General features: G+C 43.7%; 1 protein-coding gene across 1 annotated transcript in view; it reads right to left on the bottom strand.

Moving 5' to 3' along the window:
• Positions 1-229: 229 nt before the first annotated feature.
• The window catches only part of CAMK1D (calcium/calmodulin dependent protein kinase ID), a 230,049-nt gene continuing 209,863 nt past the window's right edge, over positions 230-20,415 (bottom strand). The window contains exons 7-11 of the mRNA XM_056846793.1: positions 17,352-17,464; positions 16,266-16,344; positions 7,788-7,875; positions 6,211-6,349; positions 230-387 (exon numbers count right to left, since the gene is read on the bottom strand). Of these exons, the coding sequence (XP_056702771.1) occupies positions 269-387; positions 6,211-6,349; positions 7,788-7,875; positions 16,266-16,344; positions 17,352-17,464 (538 nt within the window). The 3' untranslated portion in view covers positions 230-268. The remainder of the gene's footprint in view (positions 388-6,210; positions 6,350-7,787; positions 7,876-16,265; positions 16,345-17,351; positions 17,465-20,415) is intronic.

Below are 20,415 nucleotides of genomic sequence, written 5' to 3'. Positions count from 1 at the left end.
AGATACTGTTGGACCTGATCTAGACCCCCTCCCTCCCACCCTGCGGAAGTCATTGCAGTTTGTGATAAATGTAACATTTCAGAATTGCAGTATAAAATATGGCCATTAAAAAAAACAACACCTTCTTTTCTTCTAGTCCTTTGCTGAGTTTGCAATGCAGGATGAAATCACCCTGGTGAAGGTTTGCCTGCCTTGCCCGCCTGTTTGCCCACCTGGGCACATTCCCCACTTCTGACCTCCTCCTGTAGGGAGAAGCGACGGGTCTGGATCACTTGCTCCCCGTATGCACTGTTGTTACTGTGGTCTGCCTGGTTCTTCTCTCTCCTACCGCTGAAACGCCAGATGAAGCTGATGATGCAAAACTACAGAGAGTGGATGGTGACATACCTGAAAGAAAAAAGGACCAGAAATCACTAATGAGTCAAGTGTAATGTAATGGCCAGAATGTCAGGACAGGGGTCCCCAGATTTGTTAGGCCTGAAAGCCTTCTTCAAATGTTGAGAAACAAATAGAAGGGTGCGCCATACCATCATTGATCACAAAATGGCTGCCCAGAGGAGGGCAAGATCAGCTCTTTACTTCGGGGAAGTGATGCTGTTTGGTTTCAGTTTTCAACTGAGTTCCGCAAAGTTATACGTGACTGCAAGGATCCTGAAAGGATCTTGGCTGTGAAGATCCAGGGCAGAGGAGGAGTGGGAGGAATGCTGCCAACTGACCAAGTGCAAAAATGGCACATGCAACCCAAACAGCTGTTTTCAAAAGAGACATCCCATGATGCTGTGGAGGACAGTCATCAAGCCTGCACTACTTGACCACCATGCTGAAAGCTGCCACTGAGCAGGTGCAAAATGGCTCGCAATCCTTCTTGTGGGCAAATCTTAAGAGGGGATCAAAACAGGGGCTTGAATCAACCCCCAAGAGGCATGCTACGTCTCAATGTGGATCATCATCTTTACAAAGAGCTCAGGATCCCTGGTTTCCAAGTGTGGAGAAATAAGAATGTCTGTATCTGAGGCCAAGCTGAGGGCACCTGGCTGTGAGGCCAAGCTGAGGGCACCTGGCTGTGACGCAGCTGCTTCGGAGAAGCTCAGCTGTCCGCCAGCAGGGAGCCACCAGAAGCTCTCAGTTTCTGTTCGGCTTCATTCAAGATCCTTAGGGGTGTAGACTCAAGAAGCAAGTAGGTGGCAGAAAACATATCAGGTGACACTGGGGAGGCCTAGATTGCAATCACTGCTCAGGGTGGAACCAGACTGCACAGTGATGTGGCTGAAAATGGCAGTCCCACTGTTTGTTATAATGTTTTGCTCTACCTTCAGCTATAAAGTTCACTGGGCCAGCAACTCGCTTTCAATCTAGTGTCCTTCACAGGGTTGCTGTAGGGCTAAAATGGAACAACACTATGCGTTTACCGGAAGGAGCATGGGATAAATGATTGTGAATGGTAAGAACAGCAACCTTCCTCTCATCTTCCCAGATCCAGAAAGGTGCATAAAGAAAAGTCTGGTTGCCAGCCAGCCATTCCTTAGGAGCCCTCTCTCTCAAGCAAATGTGACAAGCAACTGCAATGACAGCTGACACTTCCCTCTCATCTCCCAGCAGCTGTGGATTCATTGGGGCATGTTCTCCCCACCTGTGCACAACCAGCTTCCCTGTGGACACCAGGGAGGATTCCTGCATTCCTCACATAGCGAACAGAGGCAATTAGCGCATAAAACACCCAGCTCTTCTGTGTAATGCCAGCACAGCAAGGCTTTGATCTCATCTTCCATCATAAAGATAGCCATGTGTTTTGTTAGCTAGATTTGGGGAATTCTTTTCATGCCCCAGTAGCCTTGCACACTATGGAGTAGTGGAACGTTTGCACACAGGAAATCTTGAGTTATTTTAACCAAAGCTGAATTAGGGTGGTTCAGATGGCTGTCTGAGGGCATTGCCACATAAAAAAAATTGTTTGGGCACCAGATGACTTTCCCTGAACCCCACATGCTCCAGCCTGCTCTGGTCATTCATTTCCCAAAAGCATTCAGATGCAGAGCCCAAGGTGTGCAGCTTGCACACTCCAGTTCCCAAGGCCAGTGCTCCACTACCACAACCTTCCATGCCACTGAGATCTCCTCCCAGGATAGCACATCCCTACAAGTCTCTAGAATTTCTACACAGTAGCTCTAGACTCCATGTGTGAAAAATAAAAAGGAAGTTGGTGCTGGTGATACCATCGGTGACACCCAACACCTTTGCTGGATATTTCTTTTTATTTGGCCATGTGCGGAAGAAATATGCTGACTCCACAGCTGAAGGGATTCAGAGGAAAGGGCATGCATGCAGAATGATTTTCCCAAGCCAATTTAAATGCTTGCGGATCAACTGTTGAGGAAATCAGGAGTAAGGTGTGCATGTAGAATAGCCCTGGTGGTAGTGGCATGTGTGTGTGTATATATATGCTCCCAAGAAGCCACCACTGACACCAAAGTGCACTGCAGATCCAGAGGGCAATGGCATGGGTATGGAACATGAGAAATGCACCCCCATGCCCATCACCTCCTCCCACACCCTGCTCTCTACCCATTTGGTGACCCAAGCAGCTGGCTGTGTATTGTTGAGTGGATTCACTGATTTTTAGAGAATCTCCTGGAGATTATCAAATGTGTCTGGAACTGCATCCATTTTTAAACATTTAATTTAAGTTCTGCTACAACCATCTTTTCAATAACACTTCAAGACATTTGGAAGACCAGGTGAACATCTGCAAATCCAGGGGGAATATCATCAAGAACTGTTGACTTTCAGAAAATGGCCACCGGAGCTCAAATTTAACTACTAATGTATGGAGGCTCACACTATGGAACCAGAACTATTGTCTGAAATGACTGCAGTAGCTTCTAAAATGTCATAACAGTAATTTTTGATAAGTTATGGCAGCGGCTTTTTTACTTCCACAGTGCTTTCTTAAGAAACAAGTCACACCCTCAAAGGACCCTGAAAAGGGCCAAGACTGTTGAGTCTATGCCATTAAAGGTTCTGGTATTGGTATTGGAGTCTCCCCTGTGCTCGGATAAAATTCACAGTGTCACCTAAAATACACCCCTATTGTAGGGAAACAGCAAGGGTAGGTGAGAGGGCTGTCCTTCAGCATAATCGATCTTCTAATTGAGAAAGTTTAAGGTAAAAAACACTGAGTAACAGAAAACTTGAACAACAACACATTGCAGGCCCAATTCTTCTCCCTTTTCAAGGCAGCTTCTTTGGCTCCTTCTTTCAATGTGTCCTTACTGGAACAACTCTGTCTTAATGCAGACCAAAGAAATGCTTAAGCCTGACTGCTGAATCAATTGTTTTGCAGCCTTCTATTGCTAAACTTCATTATTCTCTCTGTTTCCTGGTAAGCATTCAAAAGATTGGTTGCTACTAGTCTCCTTTCCTCCTACTTGCTTTTTGCCTAAATAGTATTTTTCTTATTTTAATGCACCTAAATGTCCAGGAGGAGGAAATGAAGCCCCCATCCGACCCCTTTCAGCAATTGTGAAGCCCAAAATCGTGCTTTAGTCCAACAATTACAAGAGATCCCTGCAGGAATGGGTTGATGGGAATGCACCAGCCCATTATTTTTATTTTGCTTTGGGGAAGAGTCAGGGGCTGAAGGTAGCCTGTGTTTGCCAGCTTCTGATTCAGCTTAGTCATGAAGTTTTCAGCGTCCATCTTGGAGAATTCCAGAATTGCTCCTTGTTATCAATTAAAATCTGGTGTGACAGACAGTTGAATACTGCTGTGCTGTCCCAGTCAATGAACCCTTGATTGACATGGGGTTCAAACAGAATTCTACTAATGACAGTTGAGAGAGGCAGTTGAGGAATGACAGTTGGGAACTGAGTTAGAAACTGATAGTTAGAGGTTGACAGTTAAAGGTTGGCAGCCAGAGTGAAGGGAACACAGAGGTATAGGATCAAGAAGGATCCTGTGTGAGGAAAGTGAATTGAGTGTCCTTCCCTAAGGGAAATAGCTCAGAAGTAAAGGAGGTAATCCTTAACCAGTTTTAAGGAAGATACTGGGGAACTGTGGGTTTTGTTCCTGCCTCCACCAACATTTGAAATATTGTTTCCAAGCTTATTTCAGTTCAACTAAGCAGTGACTGCCAAGTGTTTTATATCTCAATATATCAAAAGTAACAAACACCTGAATACATACTGAATACAAAATATCTATTGTTTATAAAAAAATCCTAAATTTCCTTAATCCTGATGTTGTTTTACCTGTCAAGTTTATTCCTGAAACCTCCCCGATAGCCTAACTTTACCATTTCCCCAAAAGAGAAAATAAACAGCTTTGTGCTTATAATTCGATAAGCCTCTCATGTGCCATATTCTGACTTATACAAATAAAGGTTTTTGGTGGTCTCCTCATCTTCTTAAATGTAGGACAGAAAAACCATGTGAAAGACAATTCATATGTCTCTGGAGAGAGGAATAAAATAAAACAGAGACTGTCATACCTAGGTTGTGGGGAAAAGTACTGCTCTGCTTGGAAACACAACACGTCCTCTGTGCGGTCTACAGTCTATGTAGCTATGTCCTTGTGTTTACCAGCCAAAGGTTACTCAGAAACATCAGAAAGCCTTCACAGAGTGGCCATTGCCATGCCCTGTGGCAGTGAATTCCACAATTTTATTTTCAGATTTCCATCCCACTGTCAACAGACATCCTCAAAGTGGCTAATGAATTTACGGACTGTGTGAAGAAACACCTTGCTGTCTATTTACCTACGTTTTGCCAGCTGGAGAACCTCCTGCAGGTGGCACTTGTAGGAATTATTGAAGCCAATTATTAATTGGTGGCTGGGCACACCCTCGCCATATTAATATTGGTCTCACAGAACCATGATTCTTGCCTTATTGAAATATTGGTTTGCAACAAGCTCTAGGTCTATGGAAATGCTCCTGGCCAAAGTTCACTGACTGTATAATGACCTAATGACCTCAGTGTAGCAGCCTTAAAGGGATTAGCTTCTTTTAATCTCATCATTCTACGTATGTTTGCACAAAAGATTCTGGCTACAAGAGGAATGTGCATTGTCTTCGCTATGCCTTGATCTTGTTAATCATTAATCGTGGTATGCCTTGCCTAAAATTCCATTGTCTAAAGTATTGATCAACCTTGCTATTCATTATGTGTCTTTCTTAATAAAAACCTGAGAGCTCCAATCAGATGGGAGAGCTGGTTCTCTCACCAATCAAGATACACTTGTGTGTGTTTTCCCTTCAGGCACTGCAAAGCAAGGCCCACCTAACTTATCCTCTCATGTCTCTCTATCAAAGAGCAGGATTCAAGTCCAGCTGCCCCCTTAAAGACCAACAAGATTTCCAGGGTATAACCTTGGCCTTTAAAGTGCTACTGGACTCGAATCTCCCTCTTCTACATTCATCAGAAGGGAGCCTTGACTCTCAAAAGCTTATACCCTGGAAACCTTTTAGTTTTTGTTTTTATTATTTAAATTTCTAGCCTGCCCTCATTCTTGGCCGAGCTGGGCTCAGGGCGGGTAACAACAGAACAATAACAATAAAACCCCAATGCATCTATGATTAAAACCAAATTCCATGGATTGGAATAGAATTAAAACCACAGTAATTATTAATTGCCCTGACCTGGATGGCCCAGGCTAGCGTGATCTTGTCAGATCTCAGAAGCTAAGCAGGGTCAGCCCTGGTTAGTATTTGAATGGGAGACCACCGAGGAATCCCAGGGTTGCTGGGCAGAGGAAGGCACTGGCAAACCACCTCTGTTAGTCTCTTGTCATGAAAACCCCAAAAAGGGGTTGCCATAAGTTGGGGGCAACTTGGCGGCACTTTACACACACACAATTATTAATTAATATGAACCAGATGGCATCTGTTTAACTACAACTACTGGAAGACCCGATAGAGCAGTCGGTGCCCCCACATATTTACTTGAAGAATAGAAAAATTGAAGGTGGGGGAGATCTTGTTGGTCTTTCAGGTGCTACTGGACTCAAATCTTGCTCTTCTAACTACAGACCAACATGGCTACCCACCAGAAACTACCTAGAGCTGGCAGGTGGAAAGGGGTTTTAACCTGGGTTGACTGTTGCTGTCAAGGCACTTAATCACAGCAGAAGTGATGGGCAGAGGAAGATCACAGAATGGCCCCTGCCTGCCGCCCACTGCAAGATCTGGCACCCACTGGGCTGTCATGTACTCACAATCTTTCTTGGCTGTTCCGTCGGGGAGGGGGTTGGCCAGACTGAGAGAGGTCGACACGTTTACATTTGAACTGTCCAAACTGCTGCCGAGATGTAATCTTCTCATGTGCCTCACCACTGCTGTGGCATTAAATGCTTGCTGGAAAACAAACAGGGAGAGAAAGGCTGCTGGACATTTGGCATCACCTCTCAACATCTGACAAAGGAACACCAAGGTTATACCTTTTCAAACCAATCCCAAGGATCCAAACCAAATGGAGGACCTCCTGCCTAACCAGAGCTAGTGGCTGACTCTCCCACCAAACCATAATGATGAAATGCAAAAATATTCCCTCACTAGCAGACTGCGTACTCGCTTCCTGTGCTGTTCGATTGCAAAACTCCCCCGCCCCCGAGTAAGGTTATCTTATGTGAGAACAAGGGCAGTGTTGTAAATGGTTAGTGTGGGGCTGGAATCATTGGGCATCCTGGAGCCCCATGTGGCCCCACCACTGACCTAGGACCCACCACTGTACAGCTACAGACCACAGACATTGCCCTCTCTCACTTCAAGTTGCAGCAACAATGGCAGTCAGATGAAGCTCCCTGGCTCTTTTCCCTCCCCCACAGATGAGGAGTGTGCAAGTATGTGCACACACATGGACACCTAGAAGCGAGAGGAGGTAGGATGCTGGAGAGCTGGCATGGTGTAGTAGTTAAGAGCGGCGGACTCTAATCTAGAGAACTGGGTTTGATTCCCCACTCCTCCACATGAGCGGTGGACTCTTATCTGGAGAACCAGGTTTGATTCCCCAGTCCTCCACATGAAGCCTACTGGGTGACCTTGGGCCAGTTACACTTCTCTCAGAATTCTCTCAGCCCCACCTAACTCAGAAGGTGTCTGTTGTGGGGAGAGGAAGGGAAGGCAATTGTAAGCTGCTTTGGGACGCCTTACGGTAGAGAAAAGTGGGGTATAAAAACCAACTCTTCTGCTTCTAGTGGAGAGGGGCCACTGGAGGTCATTTTGCCTAGACTGCCCCCCCATTCGTTACTAACTATTTGCAATGTACTGTCCCAGGAGAAGGTATCCTATCTGAAAGCCAGGGAATGAAATGATAAAACTCAGCACACATCAGAAATACCAAAAGCTCTCTCAAGTCTGCAGAAATGCCGTTGTGCTTGAGTCTAACTGACGACAATATGACAGAATTAGTTACAACTAAGTCTCACTGCTTCTAGCAGATGGATGTTGCTGCCAAGCAGGTACTCCCAACAATTACATTCCAGTTTGAAGAACTGGAATTTTTTTGTGGTGGGATGGCGATGGAGGGCAACATTTTTATTTTTATGAGTTCTTCCTTTGGAAGACAGAAACAAGAAAAGGAAGAAAAACATGGCCAACCCATTCTCTAGGGAGCTCTTTTGTAGGGCTCCAATGAACAGCACTTCTTCACAAAATAACGGGTCAATTGCATTAAGCTAAAAGCTCTGGTGGGGAAAAAAGGTGTGAAATATTCCACATTCAGCTCTGCAAAAAATGCCCTGATAAAGATCAATGACAGCTCTTCCCAACATCAACTGAAAACATAACTGCTTACTCTCCATTTGCTTTTTGCAAAGTTCTTGCGGATCTGAGCGCTGACGGATTCATGGATATTTTTACTGAGGGCTGTGTCACCGGCAATCCTGAAAAAGATAAAAATAAAAGGAGGCATTTTGAGAAGGTGTTGGTTTAAGAATAGGATTTTTTTTTTACAGCAACCTTTCTTTTTTCTTTACTTTACAAATAGGCTGCAATTCAGCTGGGGCTTTTGCCATTGGGGTTAGCACCGTGAATGCCTTGGGCCAAGGACTTATTGGATTAAAGGTCTGCTTCAGCATAATGACCATTCTGATGTACTGTTTTTTCCTCCACAGGACAACACTTATGGAGAAATATTTTTTGCGGGAAAATCTTACACTAAAATGTCAAATCTACATGGCTTTTGCTGGAAAGATCTTTGAACAATAACAGGCATAGTCTTCTAGTTGCTTTCTTTATGTCACACTTTGCATGGGTTCTCTTTTGTACATAAAAATACACAACCCATTCCACAGGGTATTGTGTATTTTTTGATGTGTGGGGAGCATACTGGCTGATTTGCTCAGTCACTGACTTTAACCCAGCCCAGCTGACAACTGTGGAATGAACAGCAGGTATGTGGTGGCTCAAACCAGGGACGCTAATTGGCACCTTTCCTGACAGTTTCAATGAGATGAATAAGCAAAAAGCTGCCCAGAAGATGTTCAGACTTAAAATACACAGAACGGGCAACATGTCGATGCTTGTCTAGGATAGCCAAGAGACGGTAGCTGCCTAAGGCAAGGTTGTAAGTTTCAAGGGTCATAAGCAATGTGGAAGAGGGGAAAGGACCTTCCCCTTCCAATGGCCCGTGTGGAATCAGCAGCAAAACTTTACCTATCACATTTTAAATCTGTTCTTCACTCCCACTCAGGACACTATACAATGTCCTTGTTTCTCTCTCAATATCCTCACCACAATCCTGTGTGGTAGGATAGGCTGAGAGAGAGCTGACTGCCCAAAGGTCACCCAACAAACTTCACAGCTAAGGGGGGATTCCAACCTTGATCTCCCAGATTCTTGCCTGGCCCTCTACCCACTATACCCACCGTGGCTTTCCTGAAGAGTTTCAGCACACTTGTGGAAGACGAGTGCAAACACCAGCTCTATCTTAAAAATGTTTTTTCTGTATTGGGTGTGAGGAATAGAGTGATGTGCATAGTGAAAGAAACTCGTAACTATGAAATGTTATGCCACAGTAAACCAAGTAGTCCCTAAAGAGTTCAGCTGGGAGCTCAGGATGCACTAGTGGGTTTGCACCAGCAGCACTACCACTCTTGTCTTTTTGTTCACCTTAAAAAACAAATCAAAAGGAAAGAAGCTGTCATCAGATGCAAAGGAGGACATACATTCCTGTATCATTAACAGAAGAAGAAGAGTTGGTTTTTATATGCCGACTTTCTCTACCACTTAAGGCAGACTCAAACCGGCTTACAATCCCCTTCCTTTCCCCTCCCCACAACAGACACCCTGTAAGGGCTGAGAGAGTGTGACTGGCCCAAGGTCACCCAGCTGGCTTTGTGTGTAGGAGTGGGGAAACAAACCCAGTTCACCAGATTAGTCTCCGCTGCTCATGTGGAGGAGTGGGGAATCAAACCCGGTTCTCCATTTCAGAGTCCACAGCTCTTAACCACAACACCACGCTGGCTGAGAAAAGGAGGTTGTTTCAGCAATGTGAACCTTTTCTCACTCCTCCATGATAAGTAGTACATGCTTGATTTATCTATTTATAATTTATACCCAGCCTTTCTTCCCAATGGGGAAGAAAGTGGGGACCCATAATTTCCCTCTCCTCTATCTTATCCTCATAGCAACCCTGTGAGGCATGTTAGACTGAGTGTGTGTGGCTGGCCAAAGGACACCCAGAAAACTTCCATATCAGTACAGGGATTCGAACCTGGGTCTCCTAGATCCTACTCTAACACTCTAATCATTAGACCATGGATGGTGGTGGTGTATGCTGAAATCCCCTCTTCTGAAATGCTCCCAATGATACAGGCACCCTGCCGCTCTCCTTTGCGTCTGGACACTCCAGAGAGTAAAAGGACAGACCTCCTTGGGTTGGGTTGTTTGTTTGTATGTTTATGTTTTTATTGTACTGTTAAATATGTATATATATATATTAAATATTATTTTAATGTTTCAATGCCTGATGTGCACTGCCTTCAAGATCCTGTTTGGATGGGTGGCATATACATGGAATGAATGAATGAATGAATGAATGAATGAATGAATGAATGAATGAATGAATATAAATTGAGTACCATGTTGCAGGTTGGGAATGGCAGTAGGTCAGATGTTGAAGACACTGTCTCTGAAGCACTGAGATGTTTTTTTTTTAAACCACATACACAATTATTACGACTTTTCCAACGTGAACCTTTCTGACTGCAGAGTTGTTTACCATATTATACACCAGTAAACCTGAATTTTTCTCCAAGTGTATGCATGGATTTTATTTTATGTAGTAGTCTAGCTACTGCTTTTGCTAGATTTTTTTTATTGCTATGGATCTGCAGATTTTTTTTGCAGACCGTTTTACATGGAGGGTAGTTGCTATATGAAGAAGGAGCAACAGCCAATCTTGGCTTCCTGATAGGTGCACCTTTGTGATATCTGAGTATATAATCACATGCTATGTTTCCAGGCAGTTCCTAAGGCAGTTGTATACATTCTTTTGGGCAAGTCCCATCAGATCAGCCAATCCTGGCTCTGTGATGAGTGTACATGTATGATGCATGTATTTGCACGTATATCTTTCCCTGACCCATTCTTTACATTTTTAGGCAATCACTACAGTTTAGGCATACGATGGTTCCTTCCCTTGACAGTGTTATCCCTCTTGGCAACTGGCCCAATGCAATCAGAGGGAGAGAGCCACAGCTTGGACTGGGGCTTCTCTGAGTGTCTTTGTAGCCCAGAGAGGAGCTGGAACACAGAGGCTCCCAGGCCACAAATGTAAAGAAAAGAGGGTGTTGGGTGTACATTTATCAATATAAAGTCTTGGTCAGTGTAGCTTGTTGGACGTATTGTTTTACTTTTAACAGAATGAGAGGTAATACTGCAATTCATCAGAGGCTGAAATGGAACAGTGAGCAACAAGCCCCATAATGTAATTGTTCGAACTACAAAAGGAATTGCCTCCTTGGGGCCGCTGTCTTAAAGTCATCAACCTCCATTTCTTGCATCAGGTTTTATCTTGATAGATGAGTCCTTAGTACCTGCTGAGTCCTTGGTACATGTCATTTCAAAAAATTTTTTAATCAGCCTTTGTTCTGCTGTTCCATGTTCCATGTCTCTGCTTGAAATGATTTGTTTGAGGATCACTACTTTGAGGCCCTTGATGGAACGGCCATAGAAGCTGAAATGGTTGCTCACAGATTTATTGATATTTCTGTCCTTTACATCAGATCTGTGATGGTTTATCCTCTTTCTTGAATAAGATCCAATCTAGCCTGTGTAAGCCATAGCTAGATATTGCTGAAAGGACATCACACACATGCACAGACTTGTAATGTTACATTGTTCAGTTCCTTATCTGTTCTCTAAGTAGTCTTCAAACTGCAGGTTTGGGACCCAGAATGGACCACAACTCTCGCAGTTGTGTACTGAGGCCAGTAAGGAGCAGGAGGGACAAAGGAAAGACTTCCAGCAATAAGAAAAGGAGATAAGAGGGAGGAACTAACATATTCGTTCTTCCTTCTCTCCTTCCCCCAGTGGTCCACTCAGTCCTTCAGAGGATATCGACAGATGTGAGATTCTTATGGAGAGGGAATGTACAATTACTTTGTAATGGGTCTCTAAAGGTAGAGTAAGTGTAGAAGTGGGCCCTGCTTCTGGCAGTTGGAGAACTACAGCTCTAAGTGCCATTTAAAAGGTCACTTTGGCTTGTTCCATAGCCTCATGCCTTCATAGAATCATAGAGTTGGATGGGACCACCAGGGTCATCTAGTCCAACCCCCTGCACAATGCAGGAAGTTCACAACTACCTCAACTTCACAACTTCATACTGACATCCAGCTACCGTTCTGTAGTCAGGGAGCAGTGCTTTCAAGTTGGGAGGCAATCAGTAGATTATGGTAACTCTTCTACCAGCAGCTTCTCTCAAGATGTCATCACCTTCAGGATGGGATGTACTGTAGGTATCCATCCACATGGAGGTTTTTGTCTGCTTTGGCATCCAACATAAAATGCTTCTGGGGAGAGCATCCACATGATTCCGTGCTCTAACTGTGCTACAAATCTCCTTTCACTGTTCCCAGCAGCCCCAACTTATTTTCCTACAATTTTTTCAGTCCAGGCATTTTCTTATGCCTTCTAGACAAGAAAATGTGCATTTTTAAAGGTCATGACCATCTTGGCACAATTTTCCTCCAGTAAACCCCTTGTGGCTGCCTTTTCCCCCACTATGCCACTAGACAGCTTTTGGAGGGCTTTCAAAAAAAAATCAATACTCGCTATAGCACCATACCATGTACCATTTTTTAAAAGCCCTCAAAAAGTACACCAGGGAAGAATGCAGAGAAAATGGCATCTGACAGAGTAAAGTGCACAGAAAACTCCTGAGTGGAGGCAATGAATTCAAAGGGGCAGTGGATGCAAAATGGAGAGTCTTCAGTGTGTGGATGCAGCCTAGGACACACTGCAGTGCCTTTGTCCAGTGATGGGACCTGCCCCGGACTTACAAGGGCAACTCACCTTGGCTGAGACAAGCCATATGCAACTGGCAGCTGCAGCAGACAGGCTAAGAAGCACCCAGAACAGACAAGGTGGGTATGCAGACTCTGGGTTCAGTAACAGAGTTTGGCAGCCAGGTGGATCCAGGAACATCCTCAAGCCTGGGAAAGGGAGCAACCTGGGAGGCAGGTGAAGCTGAGACAGGACTTCAGGACACTTCCGGTTGGGTGAAGGGATAGAGGGGAGGAGCAAGCCAAGGGAGGGGATTCAAAGGGTGGCCTATCTAAGGAGAATCTATAGCAGGCCAGATAGGATGACGTATCCCTGCTCAGGCAGTGTGGAAGAGCAGAGGGTATGGAAAGGTGGAGGAATGAGGTGGTGCAGCCCCCTCCCCTCCGCAATGTGAGGCCTTGCAGGTCCTCTACTTCAGGAAAGCTCATGGCGGAGCAAAGGCAGTGCAGCCTTGACCAGGCGGAGGATCACAGCCTTTTGCATATTAAGTTGCCCCCATATTCTATCCCAGAGTCTTCCAGTCCTTGAACAGAGAATTCTGTGTATTCTTCTCTCTTTCCTTCATTAAAAGTCTGAACTCTGTCGTTGAGAGCAGTATCAGAATTCTGCCTTGACAGTATGTTCTTAATCAATGTAACAGCTGTAATTAATACTGCCTCAGATGTAGCACACAAATGAAATGAGCTCCTGCATCTGCTTACCCTCCGTTTCCAAGTCAAAGTGGTGTAGCTAGATGTACCTGATGCCCTTGCTCTGGCACAATCTCTGCAGGTGGAAGCTCAAATCACCTGCCTATTAGATTGGAGAACACCATATATATGATACAGGAGGAGATTTCAAATGAGTCTGCCTTTGGGGACCCTCTGCCTGTCCATGGCAGATGTTTTTTTAAGAAGTTCCGTGTAACTCCCCACAGTTACTAGCAAGATAAAGTTGTTCTTTCCAAGTTCAACTGCAAAACAGGACTCCAGTTAAGAAGTTAAAATAACCTAGTCATTAGAGTTTCTTTAGAATGATTTAGAATGAATGAATTAAAAATCGGGAGCTTATCTGAGACATGCTTCCTCCTTCCCCTGACCGGAACCGGAACCCAGAGAACCCAGAACACACCATGGCAGATGTAGGGAAGAGTACAGGCCGTCTATAGATGTAGCGCTGTTGTAGTTGCTGGGAGTTGTAACCCTGAGACTCCTCATTCATTTGCTACTGGACTGGGAAGCCAGGCAGCTGTAGCTTCTCCTGCCTGTTTCCCCCAGCCCTGCCCTTCAGTGATTGAAAGGGAAAACTTCTAAGGTGATTATACAACTTGTACTATTTCAGACTGCAGGTGGAGAATCATATTTTTCAGTGCTTTGCAAATAGATCAGCAGGGAGCAGACTGACCTTTGTACCTGATGTGCTAGTTGTTGTTTTTTTGTTTGTTTTTTTACTTGCAGGGAATTTCTGACATGGCAGAGATTTAACAATGGTACTGTCCACCTGCAACCTAAAGTGCTCATCTTATTCTACTACCTGAGGATTCTCCTACCTCATTCAGCAGCACATGTAGACCACACCTGGGTTCCTGGCTAATACCTGGCTTACAGTTTCAGTGAACCCACTGAAATTATTGGGTCTTCTAAATAAATATGATTAGGATTGAGATGCCAGGCTCATGACATTCTGCTGAAGAGACTACTTATCTTAGCAAATAATAATTGCAATGATTTCTAGTAAGGTGAAGTTACTGCCTTAAGAGGCATGACACACCATGAAAAAGTTAGGCATGGAACACTGATGTCATGACCAAGAGTTGGAGTTTTTGCATTGCTCTTCTCAGACTGTGAACATTTCATAAGAATGAACACTTTGGTCAAGTGATTCTGGTGGGGCCCAGCTTGAGTTACATGCTTCATATTTAGAGGTTGTCATGTTTGTCTTGAATGCTGTGTTCCTTGCCAACTGTAGTTCCTCTGTTTTGCTCTCCAAAACAGATCCAGAGTTGATGGCCTTCATCTAGACAAAGGCAGTTGTACCTGCCACCTCTTGTCGTAATTGGTGGAACTTCCAAGTAGACATGGTTGAGGATCAGGGTGTAGTCTGGTTTATCGGAAGTAATTTCCATTGACACAAATGGCACTGCAGTCATCTTCTCCCACAGATTTCAACAAGATGTAGGTATAGCCTACTTCCTATGGATCAGGACCATTGTGTATAAGCTTTATATAACCATTGTGGCCTTATAAACAATGCTTTTTACTGAGTCGATTTAGTCAACAACTTTTCAACCAATGGCCAATATCCACAGTCTGAATCCTAGAAAAAAGATTGGGGGGGGGGTTGGCCTGGTTGGGAGGAAGGTGGGTTACATGAGGAGAGAAGGAGAAACTCATTAAGGCTTATATTGTGTTAGAATCACTTCAATTTTGAGCACTGTGTACTCACCACATTTTCATGGTTTCTTATTTCATTCCATTAACTAACATTCCAGAAACTACAGGCCAATAATCAGATATGCACATATTGGATATGTTGGATACAACATCTTGGAAAAAATGTTTTTCTGTCAAAAATATAAAAATTGACCTACTTTCTACCAGGACCATTAGTTTGTGTTTGAAATTTCAGTTTTATGTCTTCTTTAATTTCCTGTGGCCCATAACAGAATGATGTCATTCAAGTACACATCACTCCTCCCTTTTGAAGTTTGAACCTACAGTTAAGATTTTTCCATTTTTCCTTTTTTGCTAGAAATAATTATAGATGAAATGGATGAGTGTTTCAATGTAATATTTCAGGATCTCCAGTGCTGTGTTTCATGCTGGAAACTTCCTACATGCTATCATTTTACAGCAATAATCTACTGGCAGTGCATCACGGAGAAAACACCTGCTTCCTATACATATAGGGCACACCCCACTTACCGGTAGGTGCATATTGAGGCAGTAGGATCACCCCCCATTCAGCCCGCACTTGCCCAATCTCCACCTTTTACTTTTGCAACCAAATAAGACATACACATTCCCATGTGCTAGGGTTGTCCGCTTCAGTTGGGGAAATACCTGGAGATTTTAGGGGTGGAGCCTGAGAAGGATGGAGTTTGGGGAGAGGAGGTACTTCAATGAGGTATTCTGCAATAGAATTCACCTTCCAAAGCAGCCATTTTTCTCCAGGTGAACTGATCTCTGTACCCTGGAGGTAACTTGTAATCCCAGGAGGTTGGCAACCCTACCATGTACACAGATCCAGCATGTATTATCATCATACCCATATACTGCCCCAAACTGAAGTCAAAGGATCATGCATTAGTGAATAACAACCTGTCAAATAGACACATGTGCACCAGTCAGTCATTGTGGCATATCCATGAGGGCATTGAGGGTGGAACACCATCCCACTGCATGCACCATTCCCTTGCGCTCAGCATCAACTGCTTCCCATAAGGTTGTATATGGCCTTATTTTATTGTCAGTGAAAAAAGTTCTAGTATTCCCTCCCTTTGCACTCCATTAATACTTTTTTCTTGCCCTCAAAGACTGATTCCCAAGCTTACGGGTATAATGTGATTGCAATCACAGCCCTGTGCAACGGAGAGTTTTAAATCAATGTCACTAGTGATGCTGTGAAGTAAAGATTTCCAGAGCCATTGTTTTGTGTGTGTGTGTGTGTGTGTGTACTTCTTCAGATTTTACTCCTTGAATCAAAACATTGATATCACCAATTAATAAAGAAGAAAAAATTACTTTGAAAGTTTCTGCACAAGGCAATTGACTAAATAAATGCTCACCATGGATGTCGGGCTGCCTGTTCACAGGTGTATCTTTTATTGGGGTCTTTCTCCATCAGATTTCGAATAAAATCTTTAGCTGTGTCCAGAGGGGAAAGAAAAAGAAATGTACTTGATGTCTGGAACAACAAAGACACACAACAGTATCAAAGGTTCATCTTAATTTAGCCAGCACAGACATTCTCTGAACCATTAGGATGATGTTCCTCAAGGAAGCATAATAATAATAATAAAACCATATCTCCCAATAAGTAAATTAAGTAAGCAGCATTTTATGCACACAAGACATTTCCGCAGTAACTAGCAAAGTCAGTCAATTGAATAGCCATGCCTTATATAATTTAATTCAACATTAAAGTATCTAACCAGACTGACATTTTATTTGTATGTATAGGTTGTTTATTAATATAAGATTTGTTTTATATGATGTTATCTGTGTTTTGGAGACTATGATTTCATTCTTACAAAATGTAGAATTTGCAATAAGGTACTATTCTGTATGGTACTTCAAACTTTTACAAGAAGTGCTGGGAAAATATTTTAACTCTCATTCCAGGAGCTGCATGCACTAAAAAAATAATGTTCTGTGCCAAGACTGTCCAAATTCTGCACAAAGAAACACTGAACCCTGCAACTACTATAATACTAAATTGTGAAAAGTGAGCAAATGTTGGTGGACATCCCCCCCCCCCCCGGCTTTGAATTTTCAATAGGTAGGCTTTTAAGCATTATCTTCATACCAATGAGGGCTAGAAACTTACTTCTTTTTAAAATTAAAGCTAAGCTGAATTCTGCACAGAATACCACATTTTGCAAATTTCCCCATATGATTCAAAACAAGCACACAGCCCTGATCATTCTACATTATAGATATTTATTCTCCTAGGAAAGCTTGGGGGCTGGGTGTGTGTGTCATGAGAAGTTCCAGAAAGCAGAAGGGGAGATAAAAGTGTGCATCTGGTACAAGAAGGGGAGAGAACTCTGAAATACAAGGTTTAGTGAAACAAAAATGCACGCAGTAAATGCACACAGTAAATGCACACAGATTCTGCATTAGTAGCTATTGTGATTATATTTGCTCCTTACCAGACTCAGAGATGTCATCCCAATATGGAGAATCAAATTCATATTCTGCCTTAAGGATCTGCTCAAAAAGCTTAGAGTCGTTTTCATCATAGAAGGGTGGATACCCACAGAGCCTAATACACAAAATGAATAAAGCAGGACATTTTAAATCACAGGACAGGAAGACACTAAGGAAGAATTTAAAGGGTTTTCCCCCAACAACATCCTTGAGACTTACAAAATGATCTTTTCTGATGCCTGTAAAACACATAGCTTAAAAAGCCAAACAATGCACACACTAGCCGACTGGGTACTCAATAAACTTCCTATTTCCTTTGCTTGTCTAGGACTGCAAAAAATGAAATTGTGTGCATGTTTATGTGGGGGGATAGGTTTTCCAAACATCTGGCAGATTTGTCATGGTAAGTCACCAACTGAGAAGTGCAAACAGTAGAGTTCTTGCCCAAACACAGCAAAGGCAGCATAGAAACCCTTGCAAAAACAGTGCATTTCTTGCCTTCCCTACACTTTGAATTCTCCCTGGCCACTTCCTCCTCTAGAACAAGCCCAATTCTACCCCACTGGCACAGTGTGAACCCACACCTGGCTCCTGCCTCTGTCCCCTTTCCCCCTAAAGCAAGAAATCAAAGAATCCCCCCCCCCCAGGGCCCTGCCTGCTTAACCCTATAACTGGGGACAGAATCCTTCTCCAAAAATCTGTGACTCCACTCCTGCCTTGAAAGCTACCAAAGCCCCTCTTTGTAGTATAAATTCAGCCCTTCTTGTTGAATTTATTAGCTGTCCATGCCTATTGTAGCAGCATCCTTAGATGCAACATGGTATAACATTTGACAGCATGGTACATGGCTTCTGAGTGAAGTAATGCTCATACTATTGTTAGGTGATTTTGGCTTACGTTGTAAACAGAAGGCTAAGTTAATGATAGCAGAGGAGTCTTTGTGTGTCCAAAAGGCAAACTGATGTGATTCCTGGATGTTCCTAATTGAAATCTGATTGCCTTTCTCCAGTGCTGGTCTTTGGATGAGCCATTGTCTCAGGATTTTTTCTTCTTCTTCCAGGCTCAGAATCTTCCCAGCTAGCAGGTCTGTATTCACTGTAGCCCCTATTCTTCTGCTTGCCTGGGGTTCCTTGCATTATGTCATCCCGGGGAGAGGGGGGAGCAGATGTCAGCCCTCAAATGGGGCTGAAGAGAAACAGTGCCTTTTTTAAAGGAACCTTTAAGGGGCCTGAAATGTATGCTCTTTTATGCATGGCTGTTTCACTCACCATCACCCCTCCGAGTCTTTGAGTCTTTGTTTAGATTCTGCATGCCGTTTCCGACCATCAGAGGTCGCCTCGCTCTCCCACTGCGTTTTCCCACATTTTGCAGGTCCTATTTTATCTCAAATTTGAAAACGCAGACAAAACACGGGGAAACGCAGGGGGCAAGAGAGGCAGCCTTTGATGGTCAAAAGTGGCATGCATAATCCAAACAAAGACCCAGAGTTGTTGGAGGGGTGGCAGCGAGTGAAAGCCATGCATAACAGACCAATAAGTATATGATCAACAGTTCTTTCACTCCCCAACCCAAACCCTTTCTGTTCGCAGGCCATTCAAGAATTGCAACTTAAAAAAGATTTACCCATATAGGTGATCACATTCTTAATATATTACATGCTGTTTGCTGGCTGAAAGTTCTACTTTTGTCTTATTACATTTCTACCCTGCCTTCTCCAAAAACCCGGAGAGGCTCCTAATCAATTCAGGCAATCTTCTTCTAATTTAATGCACTCTTCAGAGACAAAACAAAGCAGCAACACATCATTTCTGCCAAGAAGCCACTTAGTAAAGATCGACCTTGGCAGGGCTTCTCTGGGGTGACTGTGCTTTTTCCAGCCTCTCCGCTTAAGGATCAAAATCTTTCTCATTCCCCCCTTCAGCCATCTCAGACAAAGGGGAATTTTAAAAACACTTGTCTAAAAGGCAAGGACACTGATTCTCTGTGTTCTGTTTTTTAAACTATACCTTTTAACTCACTCATTTGAGATCTGCAGAAAAATGCAAAAAGCTCATCAGTTCTTAAGGGTTCTGGCACCTATTTCTGTTCTCTTTCCTGTCTACATTATTACAGCCTGCTCAGCATTTTCAAAATCTCCCAGCTGAGATGCTGGGACAGTCCTATGGGGCCGAAGGGGAACAGCCAGATGAGTGAAGCAATGGGAAATGGAGATGGTGAAGGAAAGAGCTTTGGAAAGGAAAATTGAGTAGGTGCAGGAAGGCCTGTTTAGAGGGACTGGAATGTGGCACATGTGACTTTGGGGAAAGACCGAGGCTCTAGGGACAGACTGACGCTACAGACTTTATACCACTTTATAGGTGCCCTAAGGAGCCGGCAATTTTTGGTTAGCAATCTCAAGCTCTCTCCCTTCCCTGAACTACAGCTGCTGGAGTTCCCTTTGAAGATGGAAATACTATTAAATCTATTTGTAGAGTGTGTGCATACATTCATGCCCCAATGCAGAATATCAAATTAGTACAAACCCCACAACATCTATCCAAGTTCCCCCTTATGTGGAAGTCCACACAGCAGGTACAGAATCAGAGTAAGTTGCCTAGCCTACACAAGCAGAAACGCACACACCTGCATACACTATTGTGTTGTTTTAACTACTGTGTAATCCGCCTTGACTACCAGTGAGAAAGGCAGATTATAAATAACATCAATAAAAACATTCCCATTTTGTGATGAAGAATCAGAGAAACCTAGTGTTGCAGCCTCCGGTGAACCATATCAGAAACCTCCCACGCTGTCCCCTGCCCTGAGAAACTTGCATCAGCTTCCCTGACGAAAGCGGCTTCAGCCATTTGAAGAAGCAGGAGCAGAGGGAGCAGGAGTGGCACTTTCTTTCCACATCCATTCGAAGCATCCAAAGTTAACATGTATCTGCCCCACAGCACCATGAAGAGGAACACTGGGGCACATGCAGCTCCCCACAGGGGACAATGTGAGGATCTTCTAAACAAGGACAGGAAGAAAAAGCACTACTCGTGGAAGCTCTATTGATCAACACGGCAAATGGCCATT

The sequence above is a fragment of the Euleptes europaea genome, chromosome 3 (genome assembly GCF_029931775.1).
Source record: "Euleptes europaea isolate rEulEur1 chromosome 3, rEulEur1.hap1, whole genome shotgun sequence".
NCBI lineage: Eukaryota > Metazoa > Chordata > Lepidosauria > Squamata > Sphaerodactylidae > Euleptes > Euleptes europaea.
Note: the sequence above shows the minus strand (reverse complement) of the source record. Positions and strands in the feature narration are given on the sequence as shown.